Source organism: Ailuropoda melanoleuca, chromosome 8, assembly GCF_002007445.2.
Source record: "Ailuropoda melanoleuca isolate Jingjing chromosome 8, ASM200744v2, whole genome shotgun sequence".
NCBI lineage: Eukaryota > Metazoa > Chordata > Mammalia > Carnivora > Ursidae > Ailuropoda > Ailuropoda melanoleuca.
In genome coordinates this window covers 95,982,795-96,003,956 of record NC_048225.1, presented here as the reverse complement: position 1 = coordinate 96,003,956, position 21,162 = coordinate 95,982,795, and the positions used below count along the sequence as shown (strand labels likewise).

Below are 21,162 nucleotides of genomic sequence, written 5' to 3'. Positions count from 1 at the left end.
TTAGCCTCAGTTTGCTCATATGGAAAATAGACAGAATATGAGTCCTTATCTTACAGGGTATTAAGAGACTTAACTGAAAAATACTTAGCTCAGTGCTTAGCACACAGTAAGTGCTTAATTGATAATAGACCTCCCTCCCAAAGTGGCATGTCTAGAGAGGACTGACATGTAAGACTTGAGATTCCCAATTCAGTGTTCTTCTGATATGTCAGTACATCTTAGCCCCAAGGCAAGCATTCTGTGGTCAAGTAGGCCTCCTTGCTGGCCAGGCTCTGCTAAGATCCCCAAGGCATGTAGGGAGGGCTTAGGGATGCTGGTCACTCCAGAGCAAGGCTGTGCAGTCAGGCCCGTGACAGGAAGTGCGGTCAGATTCTGGTCCCCGGGAGAATGATCCCACAGGGTCTGCTTAGGGAATGCTCGTATGCCAGGGCGAGGTGGAGTTGGATCTGATGTTTTATGCAGAAAGAATATTCTTCCATATGATACGAAGAGAAGGGACCAAACATTGGAATTGAAGCACCTGATTTTGAGTCTTCCCTCTGATGCTAAGAACCTGAGTGATTTTGAATGGATCAGGTCACATTCCTAGGCATCAGCTGTCTTAGCTATAGAATGTAACAATAAATACCTCACCTGCCCGAAGTCTGTAGGCTGGACCAGTTTTCTAAGATCCTTTCCAGGTATAAAATCAGGGTGAGATGCTGACCTTGCACAAGGGAGTCCACCTTCTCCCCGGCCCCTCTGGGCTGCATTCTCATGCACCCTGAGCTGTAAAGGTGAGAATCACTGATTTGTTACTAAAGCCTGTGGGTGCCATTGCTCCTTCCGGGTTAGGTAGGGACACCTGGATGGTGGCAGTAGCTTTTGATTTAAAAACCCAGAACATGGTATAGGAGTGGTGGCTGATTGGGACAATCACAGAGGCACCGATTCCTAAACGTCTGCCCCACCTTGGAGCCTGGAAACCTTTCTGGAGGCTGTGGCCAGAGAGGGACAGAATCCTAGGAAGGGCTCCAAAGGACAGAAACTCAGATTGACCTTTACCACCTTGCATAGATTTCCTGCTTGGAAGGACATAGATTTCCTGATGGAAGGACACATGATAAGAAGAAAACAGAAGTTCAAGCAGCCACAAGCTTCCAGCTTCATCACCTTGAACCACAGAAGTGACCTAAGTATCTGCTGGGCCCATTTCCACCTGAAATATTTGTAGCTCTGGTCCCAATTCCCACATCTTCCCTCGATTGACCCGTGACCCCAAGCAAGTCCTTAACCCTTCTGAATTTCTGTATCATCATCTGCAACAGAGCAGAGAAATATCCCAACCCTTCTTGTTCATCAGAGAATGTTATGGGAATAATGAGCTAATAGAAACCCAGGGGATCTGGGCCCTGGAAGAAGAGCATGCTAATAGCGTGGAAGTGGTAGCAGCAGTAAGACGTGTGAGAGTCACATTCGTAGTGACAGCAGCAATGGCTGCCATTTATTGAGCACCTACTATGCACCGGGCTCTGTATTAGGTACGTTACATGTGCCGTGTGGACCCTTTGAGGAAACTGAGCGCCCCCATCCAGCCCCCAAGCTCCATAGTTAATCGGAGGCAGAGTATACAGCACTAGGCTACTGAGGTCGGCCTGGGAGCATGCACGGCACAGAGAATGGCCCTGTTGTCATTAATTCTGCAAAGCTGCAAGAGCAACTGGCCACGTCCCTCAGCCCCGCCCTGGGGAGGGGTCCGTTCATATTGTTTGGTGGAAGTCTCAGAAAGCTCTCCCTGGTGACTAATGCAGCTGGATGCCAATGTCCAGCAGGATTAGATTAGTTCGGCTCAGCTGGTCTAGTCTTCGAAGTATTTTTTCCCATGACTCAGGGCTGGGGGGAAGGGGGGCAGGATTCTCTTCCTCCATCTGACCTTGTGAACATGTCACTAAAAAAGAAGGCTGATCTGACAGCTCCACTCCCCCCAGGGAGCCAGACAAGAAGTGGGATTTGGGGAAAGCCTCAAAGATGTTAGGAATCATCATGTGAAGCACTTTTGTGCCAAGCACTTGATAGTAAGTACTTTTCATACATGATTTCATTTAGTCCTTCCAACCACTATGCAAAGTGTTCATTACTACCCCACTCGACAGAAGAAAAAAATCGAGGCTCCCATGTTAAGTAATGATAGTAGTGATATTTATGAGCAAATATGCGCAAAGCCTGCACCATGCTGGACAGGCAGTATTCCACCATGCTCTATCTTTTCTACTAGCACGTATTCTCTTCCAAACATGCTATGTATTGTGCTGACTTATCTTTATTTTTTTTTCAGTCCGTCTTTCGACAGTAAGATATAATCTTCATGAAGGCGGGCATTTTTAACAGCTCTGATCACAACTGTATACCCAGAAATGGTACATAGTAGGTACTCAATCATTTTTAGTTCAATAATGAATCATTTGACTCCTCGGCAGAAGCTCACGAGGCCAAGTACCATCATTGCTCACATGTTACAGATGAAGAAACCGACGTGGCGGTTGGGACTACATCCTGTAAGCCCAGATACTCTTCCTTATGCAAATCAGTTTCTACCTGAAGGCGGAGAACAGACCAGGTGGCCTTTGGAGGTCCCCTCCAACCCCAACATACATGTCTACATCCTGTATCCACGGGCAGGCAAGGCCCGATGGCCTAAAAGGATGTGCTTTGTGTTTTCCTAAAGAGGAGAGCTCTGTAAATATTAGCACCTTGGTCCCTGAAAAATTCTGCGTGGCCTTATGTGGGTCACCTGGATTTTGTGAGCTTGAATCGTTACCCCTCCTCCACTCCGTCCCTGAAACACAGTTCCCTGTGTTTCACCTGTCCTGAGAGAAAGCCTCAAGCCCCAGGGGCTCCCTCTTGGATGGCAAAGCGGCTTGCTGGACACCCAGCCTGTTGCCTCCTACAGGGGCCGTCCAGAATGGAAGCTGCCCAAAAGGTACCAAAAATAAATGAATCTTTAGCGTCTCCCCTTCCAGAATGGCTCTGGGAGATCAGGGCCTCCGCCCTGGGGGACAGCTGGGGCTCTGGAGAGAAACCCATTACCCTCTCTACACCTGTCTTGGTCAAGCAGAGGGTTGTGGTGGCCAAGGGAGGGGGGTGTGGGGGGCTTCTGTAAAAATATGCCTCCTTCCGGGTGCCGACCCAGTGCTGCGGTTCCCAGCTTTCAGAAGACCAGCTCTTGGGACCCAAGAGGCCTATAAAACAAAACAAACAGCGCGTTTGGCGGCAGGAGCCTGGGCAGGGAGCCAAACTCATTACCGGGGATGCGGTGGTGAGTCCCGAGCCACCACCCCAGCTCTCCTCCGCAGGCCCTGGGGAAGCGAGAGAGGGTGTCTGCTCCCCACGACCCCAGCCCCCGGCACTGCTGAGATGCCCGAGGGGGCAGGGCTTCGGGTCGGCTGTCACAAGGGCCAGGAGAGCCACGAGGTTGCCTAGACTTGGACCCACAGCCCTGGTTGTTTACTCAATCCAGGGTTCACCCTGAGAAATGAGTGAATCATTTCCACTCAGAGGAATGAGTGGCTATTGTTTAGTGGGGTTGGCACAGACAGAAAAGCATGTTTCTCAGCTTTTCAACCAATTTGGCCTCCTGTCCGCCAAGACAACTCCACCCTATGAGGAAATCAAGTAACAGGTTAGGAACTTCTGTGTGTTTGGGGAGGAAGCATAAACGCCAATGTCAATATTGCCAATGGAGGGGCCGTGTAACCTCAGAGCGGACGGATACTTCATATCTCTGTGGCTCCGTTTTCCACATCTGTAAAATGGGGCGGAGATGCAGGGGGCAATCACCGTATTTACTTGAAGTATTCTCAGATGATGAAAAGGACTGTAGAAAGGTATCTTATAAATAATCAGTGGTATCAAAAAACTGAGCAAGAACCCTGGGGCTTGGGAGAGTTATGACTTTGGTGCTCTCGATGGATTTTTTTTCCAGAGCCTCAGCTGCCATGGCAAGAAGCTCCAGCTTTCCTGGCTTGGCTTAGTAAACCGTTTGTGAAATCAGAAAAAGAAGAATGAGCTTGGGACATGGGGGCTTCCTGTGGGCTGCAGACGGGAGACCTTGGGTTGGTTGGTATGTCCCTTAGGGAAAGACAGAATTTTCCTCAAGAATTTCACAGGCATTTCCGTGGCCATGCTGGTTAGCTAATGGGAAAGGAGGTGGTGCCAGAAGAGGCCAGGGCTCTCCCCAGAACGTGAAAAGGGCTGAGTTTCTGTGGATTTCTAAAACTGTCCAAGAGTCCTATAAACGGAGGGCTAGCAGGGAGGGGGCAGGGCGGTGGCTACCTGGGCCTTTGCACCTGCTCCCTGCTGTCAGCCAGCCCACCTCTGATCCAAGGGAGGCAGATGGCTGGCCATGCTATTCTGGGGATTTCCAGGCAACAGTGTAAACACTGTCCCCTTCTTCCACCCCGGTTACTGCATCTGAGAGCACCGCCCACCCTCTTCCAAATGTTGTTCATAAACTCTTTTCCTGTTACCCACCAAGCTCTCCCGTTTTCTTGATGCCTCATCCTACCACCACCCTCCTCCCCCTGACATATCTACCAACAGCATAACTTCCTTCCCTTGCAAACCAGTCACATCCACAGCAGGCACTCTTGGCGTCTGGTTCTCTTCCAATCAGTGCGAAGAGGTGTCTGACATAAGGCGGCACCCAGTACATTGGAGATAAATCTAGTGAGCACCGAATGTGTGAGCGATGTTGGATCTGGCCCGGGGAAGGGTGACATAAATATGAAAAAGAGGGTCTCTGTCCTTCAGAATCTGGGAATCTCAAGTGGACATGTTAGTAGCTGCTCCAGCGTCGGAAGCCATCAGAGCAAAATTGCATGCTGTGAGGGGCCCGAGGAGGGGGCTACTCACAACGCTTGAGGGACAGGGTAAGGGACATGTCGCCAGCCCGCAGCAGCAGTGAGGTTTCCAGTGGGGACAGAGACCAGAAAGCCAACAATTCCTGCTGCTGGGGAAGGCCCCGGGGCTGTGGGGTGAAGGGAGGCCTGCAGGGACATAAAGCTGGGACTGAGGTAGGAGCTTCAGCAGTCGTTAAGGGAGAGAAGGAACCAGAAGGGTTCTGCCCCAAACCTGGAGAGAGTCCTCTCTCTTATGTCCTGGAAGCTTCTGTCTTCTCAGCCCACCTCCTTCCCTCCTTTGCCCCATGACTTGTGCTCCAACGGTCTCCTGGGCTCCTCCCTTCAAGTTGGAAAGTCTTAGTCAACGAGTTGGCAGTTCCTGATGCCACTATGTCTCCTCCGTCTGCTTTGGCATGAGCTCCCTGCCTCTCTTCTCCGGACTCTCAGCCGGCCCTTAGCCATGACATCACTGTGCCCAGCCCTAGAATACCCCGCTTTCCCTTCCCTTATATCCACCGCCCCCAGGCGTGCCTGCCCTCATCATCTCGGCTATGCCTTGCCCTGTCTGTACCTCTTCCTTGACCCTAAGGCCTTTCTGCTACACTGAGAGCAAGCTGAACCCAGTCCATGACTTCAAAGCCCACATCCAGGGCACCTGGGCTTCCCTCTCTCTGCACCTCCTCTCTGCCACAGCCTGCCCTCCCTTAACTCCCACTCCTCCTGAAGGAGTCAGAGGAGCCGTGGCGGCACAAGGATCGTGTGGCAGGTGCAGGGGCCCCTCCACGGCATCCCTGGTCAGTGACTATCCAGTTTCTGCTTAGAGATTTCCACTGACTGGGAGCTCATTCCCTCTTGAGTCAATTCTTTCCACGTGGGGACAGTTTGGCTATCAGAAACTTCCTCCTTACAGTAAGTGGAAATGTGCTTTCCTGTAACTCCTGCTCGCGGGTTCTATTCTGCCCTCTGGAGCCCCACCAGGTAAGTCTAGTTCATCTCCCACAGCTTGATGGCTAAGCATGTGAACTGCGAAACCAGACAATGAAGGTTCAAATTCTGGCTCTGCATTTACTAGCTCTGTGGCCTCAGATGAATGTCTTGCCCTCTATTTCTTCATCTGTAAAATGGAGGTGATAATAGCACCTACCTCATAGAGTTATATCAAGATTAAGTGAGTTAATAGATATAAAGCTCTTGGAATAACACATGACATATAATAAGTGCTCAGTAAATTGTATTATCTGAAGAAAGCTGTTTTGTTTCCTCCTTTACTCTTCTTTCCTTGAGTTACTATCCTTTTAAAAATATTCTTCACAGAGCGTAACTCCACCATGTCTCACGACCTGGAAGTTATTCTCCTATGAATGCACTGAAGACTAATTAATTTTGGGAAATCTGCATCACCCAGTTGGCTCCTGTTGACCTTGTGTTCAGCAAAAATCCCAAGATCCTTTTCACTTGGTCCTCTCAGGGTTGGACCCTCATGGTTCTCCACCTTGACCTTCCCCTCACCAATCCTCCTAGCCCTCCATGGACTCCAGACCTTCCGGACACATGCTCTGCACCTTCTCAGCGTGGCACCCAAGGTCTAGAATGCCCTTCTCTCGCCCCCATTGGTCAATTCATTAGTTTCTCATCCCAAATCCTGGTACACTTCCTCCTCAATAAAGCCTTCAAGGCCAATCACAGCATAGTGTTTGGTTTCTCCACCATTGCTCCATCCCTGTGGTGGGCCATGGCCTGTCTTCTTACCACCTGTAGTGCACTGACCCTTAGCCAATGCAGGTATGACCCACCTCAGCTTTGAGGTCTCATTCTCATTCTGCCTGTTCCTTCCACAGGCTTGGGACTCAGAAGGCCTAGTCTGCGATGCTCCCCCACTATCTAGCAGAGAACAGTGTATGAGCAAGTGTGTGACACAGCACATAAGAACCCCTCATGGTTATGCCACGGTCTCCATGTCCTCTACACTTCCCCACATGGGGACATCCTGTTCCGATGGCTGTAGTGGATGAGGGCTGGACAGTCTGACAGCCTGGTCAGGCAGGGAAGAAGTGAACAGTTCTGATGCACCCTGCTTTCCTCCCCTCTCCAAACTCTTAGCTGGTTTTTTTTCTTTATTTTCCTTCCTGTGTTGAAAGAGCTATGGGGCCTGGACCATGGTAGAGTTTCCTGGGGACATTCCACAAATTCCTCATGGGCTGATGCTCTAGAGAGGGTGGGGGCAAACGGGTGGGTAAATGGGAGGCCAGTGGGAGCCAGGGTATAAGTATCAGGTGCCTCAAAGGAGTGTGGGTGGAAAGGAAGGGCGGGCTGCATAGGAGGAGAGATATTATGAGCTCATAGAAACAGCCAAAGAAAGGCCAAGTGAAGACTGAGAAGGAGCGGCCACCTTGCAGGTTGGAACAAGCCATGGGCAGCCACGCCTCTAGCCTTACCCTTGAACCTGCTGACTTGCCTCCATAGCGACTTGTCCGCCAGGATTCCAACAAGGCCATGAGAGCTTTGCTAACTTGGGTGTGTGGCTTGGAAAGATGCCCCAAGCAGTCCCCTGCGTGTGCTGCACGAGAGGTACAGAGATATGGGAAGGTCAGCACAAGGGCTCCTTTGCTTCGGGCTGGATCTCTCTTCCTTTATTCAGTCCTCATCCACTCGGTCAGCAGCAGTTCATTCCTTAACTCAGACTTGGGACTGATGAAAATGGAGGCATGAGTGCCTGGCTGAGCTCCTTAGCAAGCCTGGACCTGAAGACAGTTCTCAGCCTCCATCCCCATGCTCCATGGATGCCTCTTTAAGTAAAAAGGGTGCCAAATTGAGTGTCAGGGCAAGAAGCAACTTGTCCTAATCTCTATGCTTGGACAAGTAACTTGTTTTCTCTGGGCCTCAGTTTCCCTGTTGAGCAATAAGCGTATTAGGCCAGATGATCTCTAAGATTTCTTAGAATGGTTCTATTTCTCAAAAGCAGGTTGGAGGCCTAACCCATGTGTGAACACTTGGTGAAAGAATTAGGGAGAAGGAGGTAAATAAATACGAATGCAGCATGACCCCTGCCTTTAATAGAACTTTCAAGAGAATAAAGGAGACAAACAGTCACAAATGATCCAGAACAGTGAGTGAAGGTGCTGGAAGAACAGGGACAGGTGCTGAGCAACTTCTCTGTGGGTACTGCTGGCCCTTCAGAAGACTTTGTGCATTAGAGAAAAAGGCGGTCTCTGTGGGCAGATGACTTAGTAGGGGGGGAGCCCGTCTGGATGGATGTCCATACCCTAGGGCACATGGAGAGTTCAGACAGAATTTCAACTCCTGTAGGCTCCTTGGCCCAGTGCCCCTATGCGAGGCGCTGCCTACCTGCCTATACAGGAAGGTAGCCCTGCAGGGAAGCAGCCAGCCTCAGGGGTCCGTGCTGAATTCCACACCAGCGCAGTGGAATATGCCACTTAGAATCTCCTAAGGCAATGCCCTCCCCCCCCATTCTGGAAAGGCAAACACAGCAACCACATCCATACTCTCTTCTGTGGGCCTAAAGGCCAAGCCAAGGTCCACAGTCCCAGGCAGAGCAGGGGCACAGGACAGGTACAAGTCGGAACCTCTCCACAGAGCGAGAAAAGGGCTAAAGGCCTCAGCATCATGAGAACCAGAAGCGGTCTCGGCTGTTCAGCACCTCCCCACAAACCTAGACCAGGTTTTCTCACCTCCTCTGGGAGCAGCTCCGAACAAGCAAACATGGAATTCTTCCTCACTCAGGCCCTGCCACCCCTCCTTCCACATTCCTGAAAGACATGTCTCCTTGGGCTCTAAATGGATTTGGGGGGAAGAGCTGCTGGGGGTGGTGTCAACATCAAAGGGCGAGATGCGGGGAGGTCTTGCATGTCCCTCGCTCCACAGGTGGCAGGACCCAGGAAAGGAGGCAGAAGGGTAAGCTGGGGAAAGGGGATTAGCTGGGACGGAAAGAATGGGGCTGCTGTAATCCCACATAATGAACCAGACCGCGCTCTTCTCTGCACCCTGAGCTCTAGACAAGCACGCACAAGCTGCGGCCTTCGGCCCGCCGCACCACAGGCCCTCCGCGCTGCCGGCCCAGCCAGCCAGTGCCCTCCAGCTGCCAGAGGAGCCCGGGGTGGGTGTGAGATAAGGTATCTACTTCCTCCAGCAGCTCAGGTCCCAGCGGGGAGTGGAAGGGCGGGAAAGAGTCTGGGATTGCCGCAAAAGGAAAGGCAGGAGAGCTGTTTCTCACTCAGGCGCCAGACACCTGGATTCTTCGAATCGGGCCCAGTCACCTGCTTTGACCAGTGGCTTCGGACGCAACAGAGACTTCTGACCAGTGCCGTCAATTCTATGAACTGTGGCGAGGGGTTTGTAACGTGGGTGATTCATAACACGAATAGTCAAAGCATCAGTTCAACTCGATTTGGAGATAAAGGGTGAGTCTTTTTCCCCCATCCTCTGGGTGAGGTACCTTTCCAATTCCATAAAGTTTGGGCAGTACTGAAATACATTTGCCTTCCCCAGACACTTGCCGACTAATGACTGGAGGAAGCAGCTAGAAGATAAGCCACAAAATTACCCCCTACCTACTCCCCCATTCTAACCCCCTTCAAGAAAAGGAGAGTTGCCAGTATCAAATCTCCGCCAACAGCTGAACAGCACCAGGCTGTCTGGGCTCGCGGACGCTTACCTTTTTCAGCTTGCCGCTCTTCGTCCCCACAAAAACCACGCTGTAGCCATTGTAAACGTAGGAGGCCACTGAGGTCATGCGGTCCCGGCTGGTGGTATACAGGGTCAGGCCCTCCACTGGAGTCGAGCCTCCCAGCGGCTGGTTGATGTCCAGCCCACAGAAGTTGTCGTCGATGGGGACCGGCTGGAGGGAAGGGGGGGAATTGGGGTAAATGACAGCGGAAGCAGGGCAAAATCTCCTTATGCTAACCCACGCCCAACCGCCAGCCTGAGGATGCCAGGCCTCAGAGAGGTACAGATGTGGGGTTCAGGAACCTAACACAGGCCTCAGACAAAAACATCTCACCAACTGACTCACAAATCCCACAACGGCTTCTGTGAAACCAGATAGAGGGGTCTGCAGCCTTCCTCACACTAGCCCACGGCCACCCATCCACTCTTCTGCCAAGAGATCCGGGGTCACCTGGAAAGCTGATTGCCTGAACTCATTTTATGGTCATTTTGATGTCCCTGGGGACCATCTCCTTCTGTAGGGATGCTTCTATTTAGACAGGGGAGATTCAGTCTGGAGGCAACCTCACAGGATTTCTATCAGCTGGGGAGGGTTCCTGTTTGTGTCTCGGGCTGCCAGGTCTCCCTCTGGGCACAAGGAATGGTAAGCCAGCCCATCATTCACCAGATCCTATACTGGGGATAGACTGAGAAGATCATCACAATGAGGGCAGGCTCTCATATTTGGAAAAGTTACTTCATCGGCACAAACCTCAGTTTCTTCATTTGTTACACTGCTTGGCCATTTTTCTGAGAAAATTATTGAGGAGCAAATGGAAGAATCCATTCCTCAGAGTTTTGCTAAGTTGTACACCGGTTTCCGCTATTGTACACTATAGGTCTTCAGCCACGTTCACAGAGATATAAATAAAACAGAATGCTGGAGGTGATCTCCTTCCTGTTACCAGGCTTTTGAAGGGACAGGTGATGTGCCTGGATAAAGACTATCTTTCAGGAGACACTCGGGCAACTTTGAAAGAAGACCACCCTGAGCCAATGAAAAATGACCTTACCCCAGAGTAGGGAGACCTGAATTCTGGCCTCTGCTCGACAGCTAAGTGGATATGTGAACCTGGAATAGTAATATCCTCTCTTGGGCTTGTTAAACGGGATAGTAAATGGATTATTTCTAAGATCTCACTCAGTTAAAAGAAAAAAGGAGGAGGAGGAGAAGAAGAAGATTCCATGCTTCCTGAGGACAGGGGCTGCCAAGGGGCTTGTCTTGCCTGCACAGCGCCTAGCCTGGGGCTGGGCCATGACGCGTCCCTGGAGACATGCCGGTTGACTGTACAACCAGGAATCCTGTGGGCAGAGGCTGCAGACTCCAGGCCAGAAAGAACCCAGAGTCCTGTGGCAGCTGTTCCTTCTGGGTCTGAAAAGGCATCCCAGAGGAGGAAGGAAATGACCATTGCGGGAAACATAGAAAGCACTAGGGAGAAACCTGCAAACTGTTCCCTTCAGCTTCCTCCTCTCACCCTCACCCGGGGGTAGAACAGGCTGGTGCATCACTCACTGACAGCCGGTTCCTTTGGAATGAATGGTTTATGAGCTAGTGCATGTGTGGCTAAACCAGGGACTTCCCTTCTGTTCCCTTCTCAGATCCAAAGAGAATAGAGATCTTGTGATTCCTTGGTGTTTGGCAGAGAGCTGCTGCCCCTGGTACTGGAGGGAAAGGTGGAGCTGCCCTTGTGTGTTTGTGTGTGTGTGTGTGTGTGTGTGTGTGTGTGTGTGTGTGCGTGCATTCTCTAGCAAAGGGACTGACATTCAGGTGAAGTATGACCTTGAACAACTAGATAACAGGGAGACACAGCAGAAGGGATAAGCTCCTCAGGAAGGGAGTGGAGCAGTGGCATCCTGGACAGCTCATGAGGGATGTCTCCGCACCTGTCTGCATTCAGTGGCATCACGCTGGTGGTTTGAAATTGGCCACGTTGGGAGTATTTACACCCTGGGAATTGGCAGATGCTTCTAATCAAGTGTCCCCAGCTCACCCCCCACTCCCTGCATGGAACCAGCTGTTTAGTATTTACTAGCACATCACTAGATCCAATGATGGAAATTTCTAGCTCCCAAGAAAGGCAGGTCGGAGGAATCAGTTACCACTTTTTACATTTTCTACTTTTCTTTCTCATCCCTACACTGTACGTAGCAGATACCCTGGTAAGACTCAAGAAATCTAAATTGTAGTCCTGTCTCTACCGCTATCCAGCCTTGTGACCTTCGTAGGTCATGGACCCTCTCTGAGCCTCAGTTTTCTTATCTATAAAATGAAAGGACAGCACCAGGTGATGGTCAAGCTTTCTTTTGCTCTGAAAGTGCATGATTCAGGGCTTCAGTTTCCTTCCCACTTTCTCCAGGGGCTGGTAAGACTGCAGAGTCTGGGCACAGGCATAGCCCAGGTCAATTTCTGAGAAATGATGACAAAAGCAAAAAAAAAAACAAAAACCTTGCCAGTGATTGTGGATTTCTCTACATCCCTCCTGATTCTAGAATCTCCAGAACTGTAAAGGAAAAATTTTTTTCCAGAACCTCAGGCCCTGGAGTTGACCGGCGTTTCTTTCTTTCCTCTCTAAATTGTCAGGTGTTTCCAAATATCTGATGCCCCTTCATTTTTGCTCAAATGGTGACAGCTTGAAGTATGGCTTTCCTTAGCAGCAGCATGGCTAAACAGAAAGAGCTTGGGCTCAGAAGTCCTATGGGATGAGCCGTACTCAAATCCCTGCTTTGTCATTAGAGTTGTGTAGATTTAAGCAATTTACACTTAGTCTTTGTGAGCCTTTGTTTTTCCATCTGCCAAAAAGGGATGATGCTCTTTGCTTCATAGGGTTACGAGAAGATCAAATAAGATAACACTTAAATTGCCCAGGTCGGTCTTCAGTACATAGCTTCCATTCAGTGAATGACAGCCCTCTTCCTCATCCCTTTCCTGGGTGCAAAGCTCAAGTCCTTCATCTGAGAGCTCCACGGCAGTCCAGAGATTATGTTAAAATGAAGCCCTGGGACCACAGCTTCGTTCCCTCATCCCTAACCCTCTCCAACCTGCCACCAAATGTTTCTGGATCCCCAGGTCTGGGACTCCTTAGATTAAAAGGATTTTAGGGGTGCCTGGGTAGCGCAGTCGTTAAAGCGACTGCCTTCAGCTCAGGGCGTGATCCCGGCGTTCCGGGATCAAGTCCCATATCAGGCTCCTCGGCTGGGAGCCTGCTTCTTCCTCTCCCACTCCCCCTGCTTGTGTTCCCTCTTTCGCTGGCTGTCTCTCTGTCACATAAGTAAAATAAAATCTTTAAAAAAAAAAAAAAGGATTTTAAACAGCAACTCCTATTCCAGCTTCCCTGCCCACCCTGCTGTCAAGGTTGCACCAGATGAGTGTGACTCTCAGGGGTGGGATGGGGGGGCTGATGAGGGGCTGTTCTCTGAGGTCCTGGTCCCACTTACTGACACCTCTCTCCCGGTGCCTTTGCTGCTCTTTGGTCACTAGCCCAGGCTTGTCTCTCTGCAAGCCACTGGAGCCAGAGAAGGGTGTAGGCTTCCTCTTCCCTCTGGCTCAGAAGCAGGCAGGAATCAGCAGTTTCCTCCTGACAAGGCCCCCTCTGGGCAATGGGAACCAGGCAGGACTCTGGAAGGGGGTTAACCCTTGCATTTCCTCTCTACTTCTCCTGATTGGTTGGGGACCATAAGATATAGAATATCAGTGCTGTAAAGAACTTCGGAGATTATCTAGTTCAGCCTCTTCATTTAATAAAAGGGAAATAACATGGCTGCCTGGGTGGTGCAGTCGGTTAAGCATCTGACTCTTGGGTTTGGTTCAGGTAGTGATCTCAGGCCATGAGACTGAGCCCCACGTTGGGCTCCATGCTCAGCTGGGAGTCTGCCTGAGACTCTCCCTCTCCCTCTGCCCTCCAGCCCGTGCTTTCAATCTCTCTCTCTCTAAAATAAATAAATAAATAAACAAACAAATAAATAAATCTATCTTTGAAGAAAATTGAAGTGAAATAAGAGCAAATAACTGGTTCTGTGTTATTATGATTAATATTAACAAATTACGGCTTCCATTTTTTGGATGCTTATTATGTGTCAAGTAAGGTGCTAAGCATTTTATATACATTTTCTATTTGATCTCCATAACAGTCAAAAAATAGGGTATTATTATCTCTATTTTTAAAGATGAAAAATTACAGTCAGACCAAATACATAGCTGGCCCAAAGTCACACAGTTTTAAGTGGTAGAACTGATTTTTAACCACAAATCTGCTGGACTTCAAAGTCTATTGTCTTCACCACTATCCTATCATACCAAGCAAATGATGGTGTGAACAGAAGCATAGATGAGGCATGACCTGTTTTCTTGCTTTAAGGAGTGGTTTTTGGTTCCAGCAGGCACTCTCAATTTAGGGTACTCAAAAGGCCATATGGGCCCCTTGGTCTCAGATTTTTCCCCAGGCTGCAGATCCAGAGTCCACAACACTTTGCACAGAACTCTGTCTTAGCACTTGTCACACATCCTAATAGTTAACTCATAATGGTAAACCTAACACAGTGCTAATCTTAGCCGTGTGTTATCTCCTCTGATCACCCCATAAGGTAGACGTTATGATCTCCATTTCACAGATGATAGTGTAAAGACATTAAATTACTTTTGAAGCCAGGAAGCAGCACAGATAGTATTTGGACTGTGTTCTTTGTCTCTGAAGCCCAAACTCCTGGCCACTGTATTACATTGCCAGTATCTCCCTCTCTTTCCCTCTCCCTTTCTCTCTCTCTCCCACTAGATTATGAGACATGTAAGAGTAGTTATCACATCTTTTTTATGTGTGCATCCCCAGGGCCCGGGACAGTGCTAGGCACTTGGAACATCTTCAATACTCTCTTGCTAAATGGATGGATGGGTGGGGGAATGGATGCATGATGGATGGATAGAGGGAGGGATGAATGGAAGGATGGACAGATGGAGGGAGGGATGGATGGATGATAGATGGCTGGCTGGCTGGCTGGCTGGATCATGGTGACCACTTAGATGGCAGCGTCTTGGCCCTGTCAGGGCCATGCTCGCCACCGATGTTCTTCTATCTGCTATCTGGATCTTCTATCAGGTCTGGATCCCGAGCTTCCCTTCCTCTCCTCTTCTCCCTTTGCCCAGACTCTGGATTCTTCTTCTCTAGTTTTCAATCCACCAGTCAAGCTGGACTCCTTCCTGTCTCCTCCAATTTACATATCCCCCTGACTACTCGACTCCCACACCTGGCTACCCAGGGGCCTATAAAGTCCTCCGTGTGCATGATGTGGTCCCTGTCCTCATGGACCAGGCTCATCCCTTACCCTTCTTTCTCCCACACGCCCTGATGCAGCTGCAGCGGCCTCCCTACCTCTGCACACGCACCAGGCATGCCCTGAATTCTTCGCACTTGCTGCTCCCTCTCCGGAATGTTTTCCCCAGATATCAACATGACTCACTTCCTTACCTTCCTCAGTCATAGCTCAAATGCCACTTTTTCAATGAATCAATCTTCTTGGGCATGGCCCCTCCCTCTTCCCTGCTTTATTTTTCTCTACAGCAATTATTGCCATCTGACAGACTACACCTCTTACGTATTTATTTGTCTCCCCTCACTCATGAAAGCTCCGCAAAGGCAGGGCGTTTGCTGGCTGGGTCTACAACAGGGCCTGGTCTGGTGCAGGCACTTGCTAGATATTTTTAGAAGGACTCAGTGGATCCACACACACACTCCAAGTGTTGGCTCTAGGTCAGGCTCTGTGTTCCTGGTTATAACCAGATAGTGAACCTGAAAACCCCTCTCATTTGAGGCCGTGGGTGGTCCGGGAACAGGCTGCGCAATGGTTCACCCGCAGGAAAATGGAAGCCGGAACGGCAGATCAGGAGGAGGGTGAGGGGAGCACCTCCTTACCGCCTTGGTGCACTGGACGTCCTTCCCCAGCAGCCAGTTGAGCTCCAGGTTGCCCTCCCCCTGGTAGCAGGACTGCAGGCGCTCCTTGATCTGCAGGTTGATGGCCCGAATGGGGAAGGCACAGAGGGCAGAGTCGTCCGGCGGGTGGTGATACTGCTTCTGCCCTTTGGAGAAGATGGCAAAGAGCACGTCATCCTGGCCGCTGATATTGAAGGCCTGGGCCAGGGAGTCCCCGGGTTTGGCGAGGTAAGCGGCCTGCAGGAGGCGGTACTCCACCCCGGCCCGAGTGCAGCCGAAGGGCAGGGACACGTACGAGTGGAACTTGGGGTCCTCCTTGCAGAGGCGCACGATGCGGGACGTGTAGAACAGGTCCCCCGCCGAGTTGATGGCCACGCCCTCGGGGGTCTCGGGCTGCACCGTCAGGAAGTAGACGAAGCCCCCGCTGGCGAAGCCGTAGATATAGAAGATGTCGAAGTGGGAGACCAGGGCCAGGGTGTCGGAGGGGATCTTGATGAGGGAGGAGACGAAGTCGCTGTGCAGCTCGTAGTCGAGCATGGCGGAGGACTCGGGGTCGCGGGGCAGCTTCCTGCTGGACAGCGTCGGGAAGTAGTCCTGCTTGCCGTCCACCGCGGTGCCGATGAACAGCTTGCCGTCCTCGCCGTCCGAGCGCACGATCACGCCGTACATCGTGCCGGTCTTGTTGACGCTGGACAGGTAGTGCTCCTTCTTGTGCGATGGTTCCACCAGGATGAACAGGTCGTCCAGCCGCAGCAGCTTGCACACCCCCTGGTAGAGGCTCCCGCAGGCCAGCAGGCGGTTCTCCGAGTAGTCGATGATGAGCAGCTTGTTGACGTTGTTGGTGAGGCTCAGCACCTCGCTGCAGGGCTGCACGATGAGCGGTGGGTAACAGGACTTGTTGTCCTCCTCCGGCCCCGTCTTGTGAGCCACCTGGATGGTCAGGTTGCCCGTCAGCTTGTACACCCGGTTGATGGCCCCCACGTACACCGCCCCCGTGCCTCGGTGCACCGTCAGGTGGTTGAAGGTCCAGTCCCGGTTCTCCGAGTGGAAGGTACTGTACTGAGTCATGCCGGCGGCCCCGGGAGCCAGCAGCACCCAGACCACGGAGAGCAGGACCACAGACCAGCTGTCAACCTCAGCAGCACGTGGCCAGGGCCTCCTCTGTTCCATTCTGCGTGGGGCAGGGGGGAGGACACAGATCCTCTGAGTTCTCTTCTACTCCACCTTCCTGGGCTGGCCCTCACATGGTTCTGGAAAACACAAGGCAGGGTGGTCAGAGGGGAAAATAAACCCTGGGAAGAGCAAATAGGATGGCTTGACCCAGGGTCCCCATCCTGGTTAGCTCTGAGTCTCTTCCTTCTGTATTTGGTTTTTCTATTTTTAATATACCTCCCCCTCTTTGGGATGTTCAGGGAATCCTGTTATCTATTTTGGTCTCCAGCCTTTACACTGTAAAATACTTTTTTTTTTTTTTTTTTTACAAAGCATCTCTATTTCTGTCTTCTTAAGACATCGTTTTTATCTCTGAGGGAGGTTAAATGACTGTTTAAGTTCATCCAGCCAGTCGATCCGAGTGTCAGCACTGAAGCCAGTCTTCCCCACCCAGGTGTCACGTCTGTCCTCTCCCGGTCGAGTGGAAATCTCTCCTGTTTTTGAAAAGCTTGTTTAGAAGGCCCTCTTCCAGGCTCTCCAGGTCAACTACTCCCAGAGCCTGATGTTGCAAATAAAATTCTGTCTTATTTCAGACTCTCCAGCCCCTCACACCGCCGCATTTCAGTACTTTCTCATGCTCCGTCCTCCACAGGGAAGGAGAAGAGCTGTTCATCTTGAAAAACAGTGCCTCCCACTGCCCCTCAGCCTCGTCCTCTCCAGAAAAGAGAATCCCTGAGCGCCAGCTGTTGAAACTTGTTAGAAAAGTGAAATACGGGGAGACTGATAGGACTGGGGTTCTCACATGTACCATTCAGGGGCCTGAACAGCCCTGGGAAGAAGGGTGGATACCCCCGCACCCTGCTTTGGGCCAGGGGGATGGCAGCCACCGGCTCTCCAATGAGCAGGCGGCCAGGTCTGGCCAAGATTGCTTCCCCTTGGGCTTCTCTGCAGATGGAGCACGGGAAGAACCAGCCCCCTTGCTGAGGGGGACTGGCTACCTGAGTCCGACTTGAGCCACCCAGGCAAGGGCTCTGGGTTTCGAAAACGTGGGGGAGGAGCAAAGGGAGGTGAGTCAGAGGTCAGTCTCACTGCAGGCACGGCTGGGGCCCCGTGACTGTTCAAGGATGCGTGAAGCCTGTCCCGCCTGAAGTCCAGTCACTCTCCTGTCCTGACTCCTTTGCTCCTTCCCCTCTGACCTTCAGGCTCTAAAGCTTCTCTGTATTCTGAGGAAGCTGCCCAGAAGGCCAAGGTGGGGCTCCCGTGGAGAGCTTCCAGCCTCCTGCGCAGAGAAGGTGGAGAGTAGAGCTCGTCCCGTCTCTAACAGCACTGCCTCTGACTTCCAGGGACAGGGACAGGGACAGTGGCAGAGGCAGCAGACGGCGGCAGCGGGAGGAGGCAGCGAGCTGTCTGGCAGAGAAATCTGCTCTCCAGCTGGACAGACTGTCCGGCAACCTTCTCAGACAAGTCCAGACACAACTCTGGGCAGGAATGGAAACACCCAAACCAAGGATGGAGAATGTGCTCCAAGGAGGCCTAGGAGAGTCGTGTCTCCTTCAACCCCCCCAGCGCCCCCAAATCGGGCTGGAATGGGTTAGAATTAGCACAGGCGCCACCTGGGAAATCCGCAGTTTTTGCTCTGTATCTTTAGAAACGCTCGTCCTCAGGGCCTGACAGCCACCATCGTGCCAGAGGGAGGCCCCACCTGACCAATCTCCTCCAACAAGGCTCCGCTGGGGTGTCTGGGGTGACTCATGAGGCCCCAGGCTTCCTTGGAAAGAGGAAGGCAGCAGCGGCATGAGGCCCAGGCTGACCTCAGCGACTCCGACACAACCCTTCCGGCCCCACGCGCACACCAGCAAAGCCTCCCGACAGACAGGGCTTTCGGTTTGAAAACCAGGGGTTATTTTTAGTGATGTCCTGGGGCCGGTAGCAGGACGTGAATTCCTCAAGAGGAGCCATGGAAAGGAAATAACAGAATACTCACATTCTCCAGCTGGAGTGGGAACGACAAGAGACCATTCTGGGCAGGCCCTGTCTCTGGGTAGGAAAGCACCTTGGGCCGGGCAGAGGTCAGAGCGTCCCACGAGGAGCGGTGGGGAAGGCTGGAAGTGTCAGCACCCTGCATGTGGGGTTTGGTCTTTTAGAAAGTGTGCTCTCAGACACCCTGGCACCCAGTTGATGAATGTTACACTCCTGCCTTCTCCGCAACACGCATGCAACATACAAGGTTAGCCCGGAGCAGGAGGATGCAGGTCCTGGTAGCAGAGATAGCATCAAAGCACACGGTGTGAGGTTAAGATCAACCGTCTCACCCCCCTGCCCACTCGCCTCCTGAGGCACAGTTTGAATAGTGAGCGGCTTCTGTTAGGCACAATTTAGGGACAAGTTGGGCTCTGGGGCAAGTCAAGTCTCACCTCCCTTTCTAGCTGAATGGGGGCAATGACAGTAGGTACCTCTCAGGTTGTCACGAGAGCCAGTGAGATGATGTGGGGAACCTTTTAGCATAGCGCCTGGCACACAGTGAGTGCTCGACTTGTGCCAGCGGTTATTATGATCACGGAAGCCTCCCTAGGAGACTGTGCTTCCGGAATCCTGCCAGAGCTCCTGAGTTCCCTTTTTGCCCATATTCTTCCTTTCCGTGGGAATAAACACTGGGGGCAGACCCTGAGGCCCAGCTTTCCCTGACCCAGTGAAGGCGCTCAATCTGGGAAGCCTGTGTCAGGGGAAAGGGAATAGATGCAAGGTGATCTTCTCTATCATACTACTGCACAAGTCCCAACATAGTCTCTTGACAGCCTGCAGGGAGGCTGGTGGAGGGAGGTGCAGAATGCTGGGAGGTGAACTATGAATGGGAAAATGACCTGATGGCTATGAAGTCATGGAGCAGGAGTAAGAGTGGAGGACTCGGGAACCCAGGATTCAAATCCTGCCTGGGTCCCCCATGAATACTATGGCTTTAAACTGGTCTAGCATCTCTCTGAGCTTATTTCTTGATCTTAAAATAAAGGGTGCTTGAATTAACCAGTTTGTAGGATTTCTTCTTTCAGTTGAAGTGATAACCTTGAGGCTTGTGTCCTTTCGCTTCTAGAGTTTGTCATTGAGACTGAGGTCATTCCATGCTACCTGGTAAGGCTGGTCAGGCCAGGAGTTCTCAACAGACCACTCTGCTGGGCTGTTTTCCTCTCATTCCTTAATCAGCATCTACTCTGGGACCGACAGCTCCTGGGACCTTCTGATCTTGCAGTGGCGGGTACTGGTGCATAGGAGTCAAGGAGAGGCTTGGTCTGCAGTGCAGGGCTGGCGGGGGAGGCTCACGGTCCGCTCTGGGAATGTGGCTTTCACAAGGATGATGGACTTCACGGCCAAGCTGAGAGCCTCCGTCTCTCCGTGCCAAGGCTGATATTACCAAGTAGCCATTCCGAAGCAGGGCCCAGCTGGCAAGGATCAGGTCCCCTGTGTGAGTTCAGAGGAAAGCAGAACGTTTGTGCCTCTGATGAGAGGCAGTGTGCTCTAATGGTTAAATGCATGAGCTCTGAACTTTGCTGCATGGATTCAAACAGAGCTGACAGCTGTGTAAACTTGGTCAAGGCACTTAGCCATTCTGTGGTGCTCTGTCCCAATCTATATAAAATGGGATTAGTAGTCACATCTATCTCGAAGGATTATGATGATGAAGTCAGTTAATACATACAATGCACTTAGAATGATGTCCGGTCCATTTGAAACGTTCCACAGACATTAGCCTTTATTATTAATAATTTATTTGTCAATATTTCCAGCTCTTCACAAACTCCTCCATTCCATGATCTGTCTTAGAATGAATTTTCCAGCCTCAGTTTGGTGGAAGCCAGCGAACACGTGCCTCTGACTTTGTGTACCCAGCATTTCTTCCTAACACCAACTGTCTAATGTCAACCTGGGGAGTTTTCCCTTAACAATGCTTCCTTCTTTCCGTCATTTCTCTCTCTGTGGCTGTTTGTGAGGTCAGTTTGTCACATGCATTCTCAAGAGCCAAAACTTGCTTATTCTCTCTTCTCCCCGCCCCCGGTCCCAATTCAGGACATGCTGCTCCAGGACACTCGCCCTATCAGCCGAGCCTCTGGATTCGTTTTACTCAGAGCACTCCTGACGCCAAGGAGAGGCCATACTCGCCTCTTTGGGAAGCAAGTATCACTAAATATTTTATTTGGAGGGCTTGATGACACCATCTCCCCGATCAGGATTCAGGAGGCAGGTGTTGGTGACAGCCAGTGGAAGAATCTAATACCTTCCAAATCAGGTGCTATAGGTGTCGCTGGCAAAGCAGGGAGGAAATGACAATCAGACACTCCCAGTTCAGCTCAGGGCAGGATTCCTCCCTGCCTACCCGCTCTGGTGCCTTTTCCCAGGAGATCCGGGTGACACAACTCTATGCTTTCTCTTGGTCTCCATTAGAGCAAAAGGAGCCAATAGGAAGAGGAATTAGAGTCGGGATACCATTTTGCCAAATT

At 51.3% G+C, this 21,162-nt stretch overlaps 1 protein-coding gene across 5 annotated transcripts in view; it reads right to left on the bottom strand.

Annotated features, from left to right (window-relative positions):
• PLXNA2 (plexin A2) overlaps positions 1-21,162 on the bottom strand; it is a 223,695-nt gene that overhangs the window by 181,770 nt on the left and 20,763 nt on the right. For 3 of the 5 annotated variants that reach the window (XM_034666931.1, XM_034666932.1, XM_011233642.3), the window contains exons 2-3: positions 15,503-16,770; positions 9,550-9,732 (exon numbers count right to left, since the gene is read on the bottom strand). In XM_034666931.1, the coding sequence (XP_034522822.1) occupies positions 9,550-9,732; positions 15,503-16,690 (1,371 nt within the window). In that variant the 5' untranslated portion in view covers positions 16,691-16,770. Of the gene's footprint in view, positions 1-7,886; positions 8,141-8,186; positions 8,813-9,151; positions 9,215-9,549; positions 9,733-15,502; positions 16,771-21,162 lie in introns of those variants that run through there. The other 2 variants (XM_034666929.1, XM_034666933.1) reach the window with 2 other exon arrangements.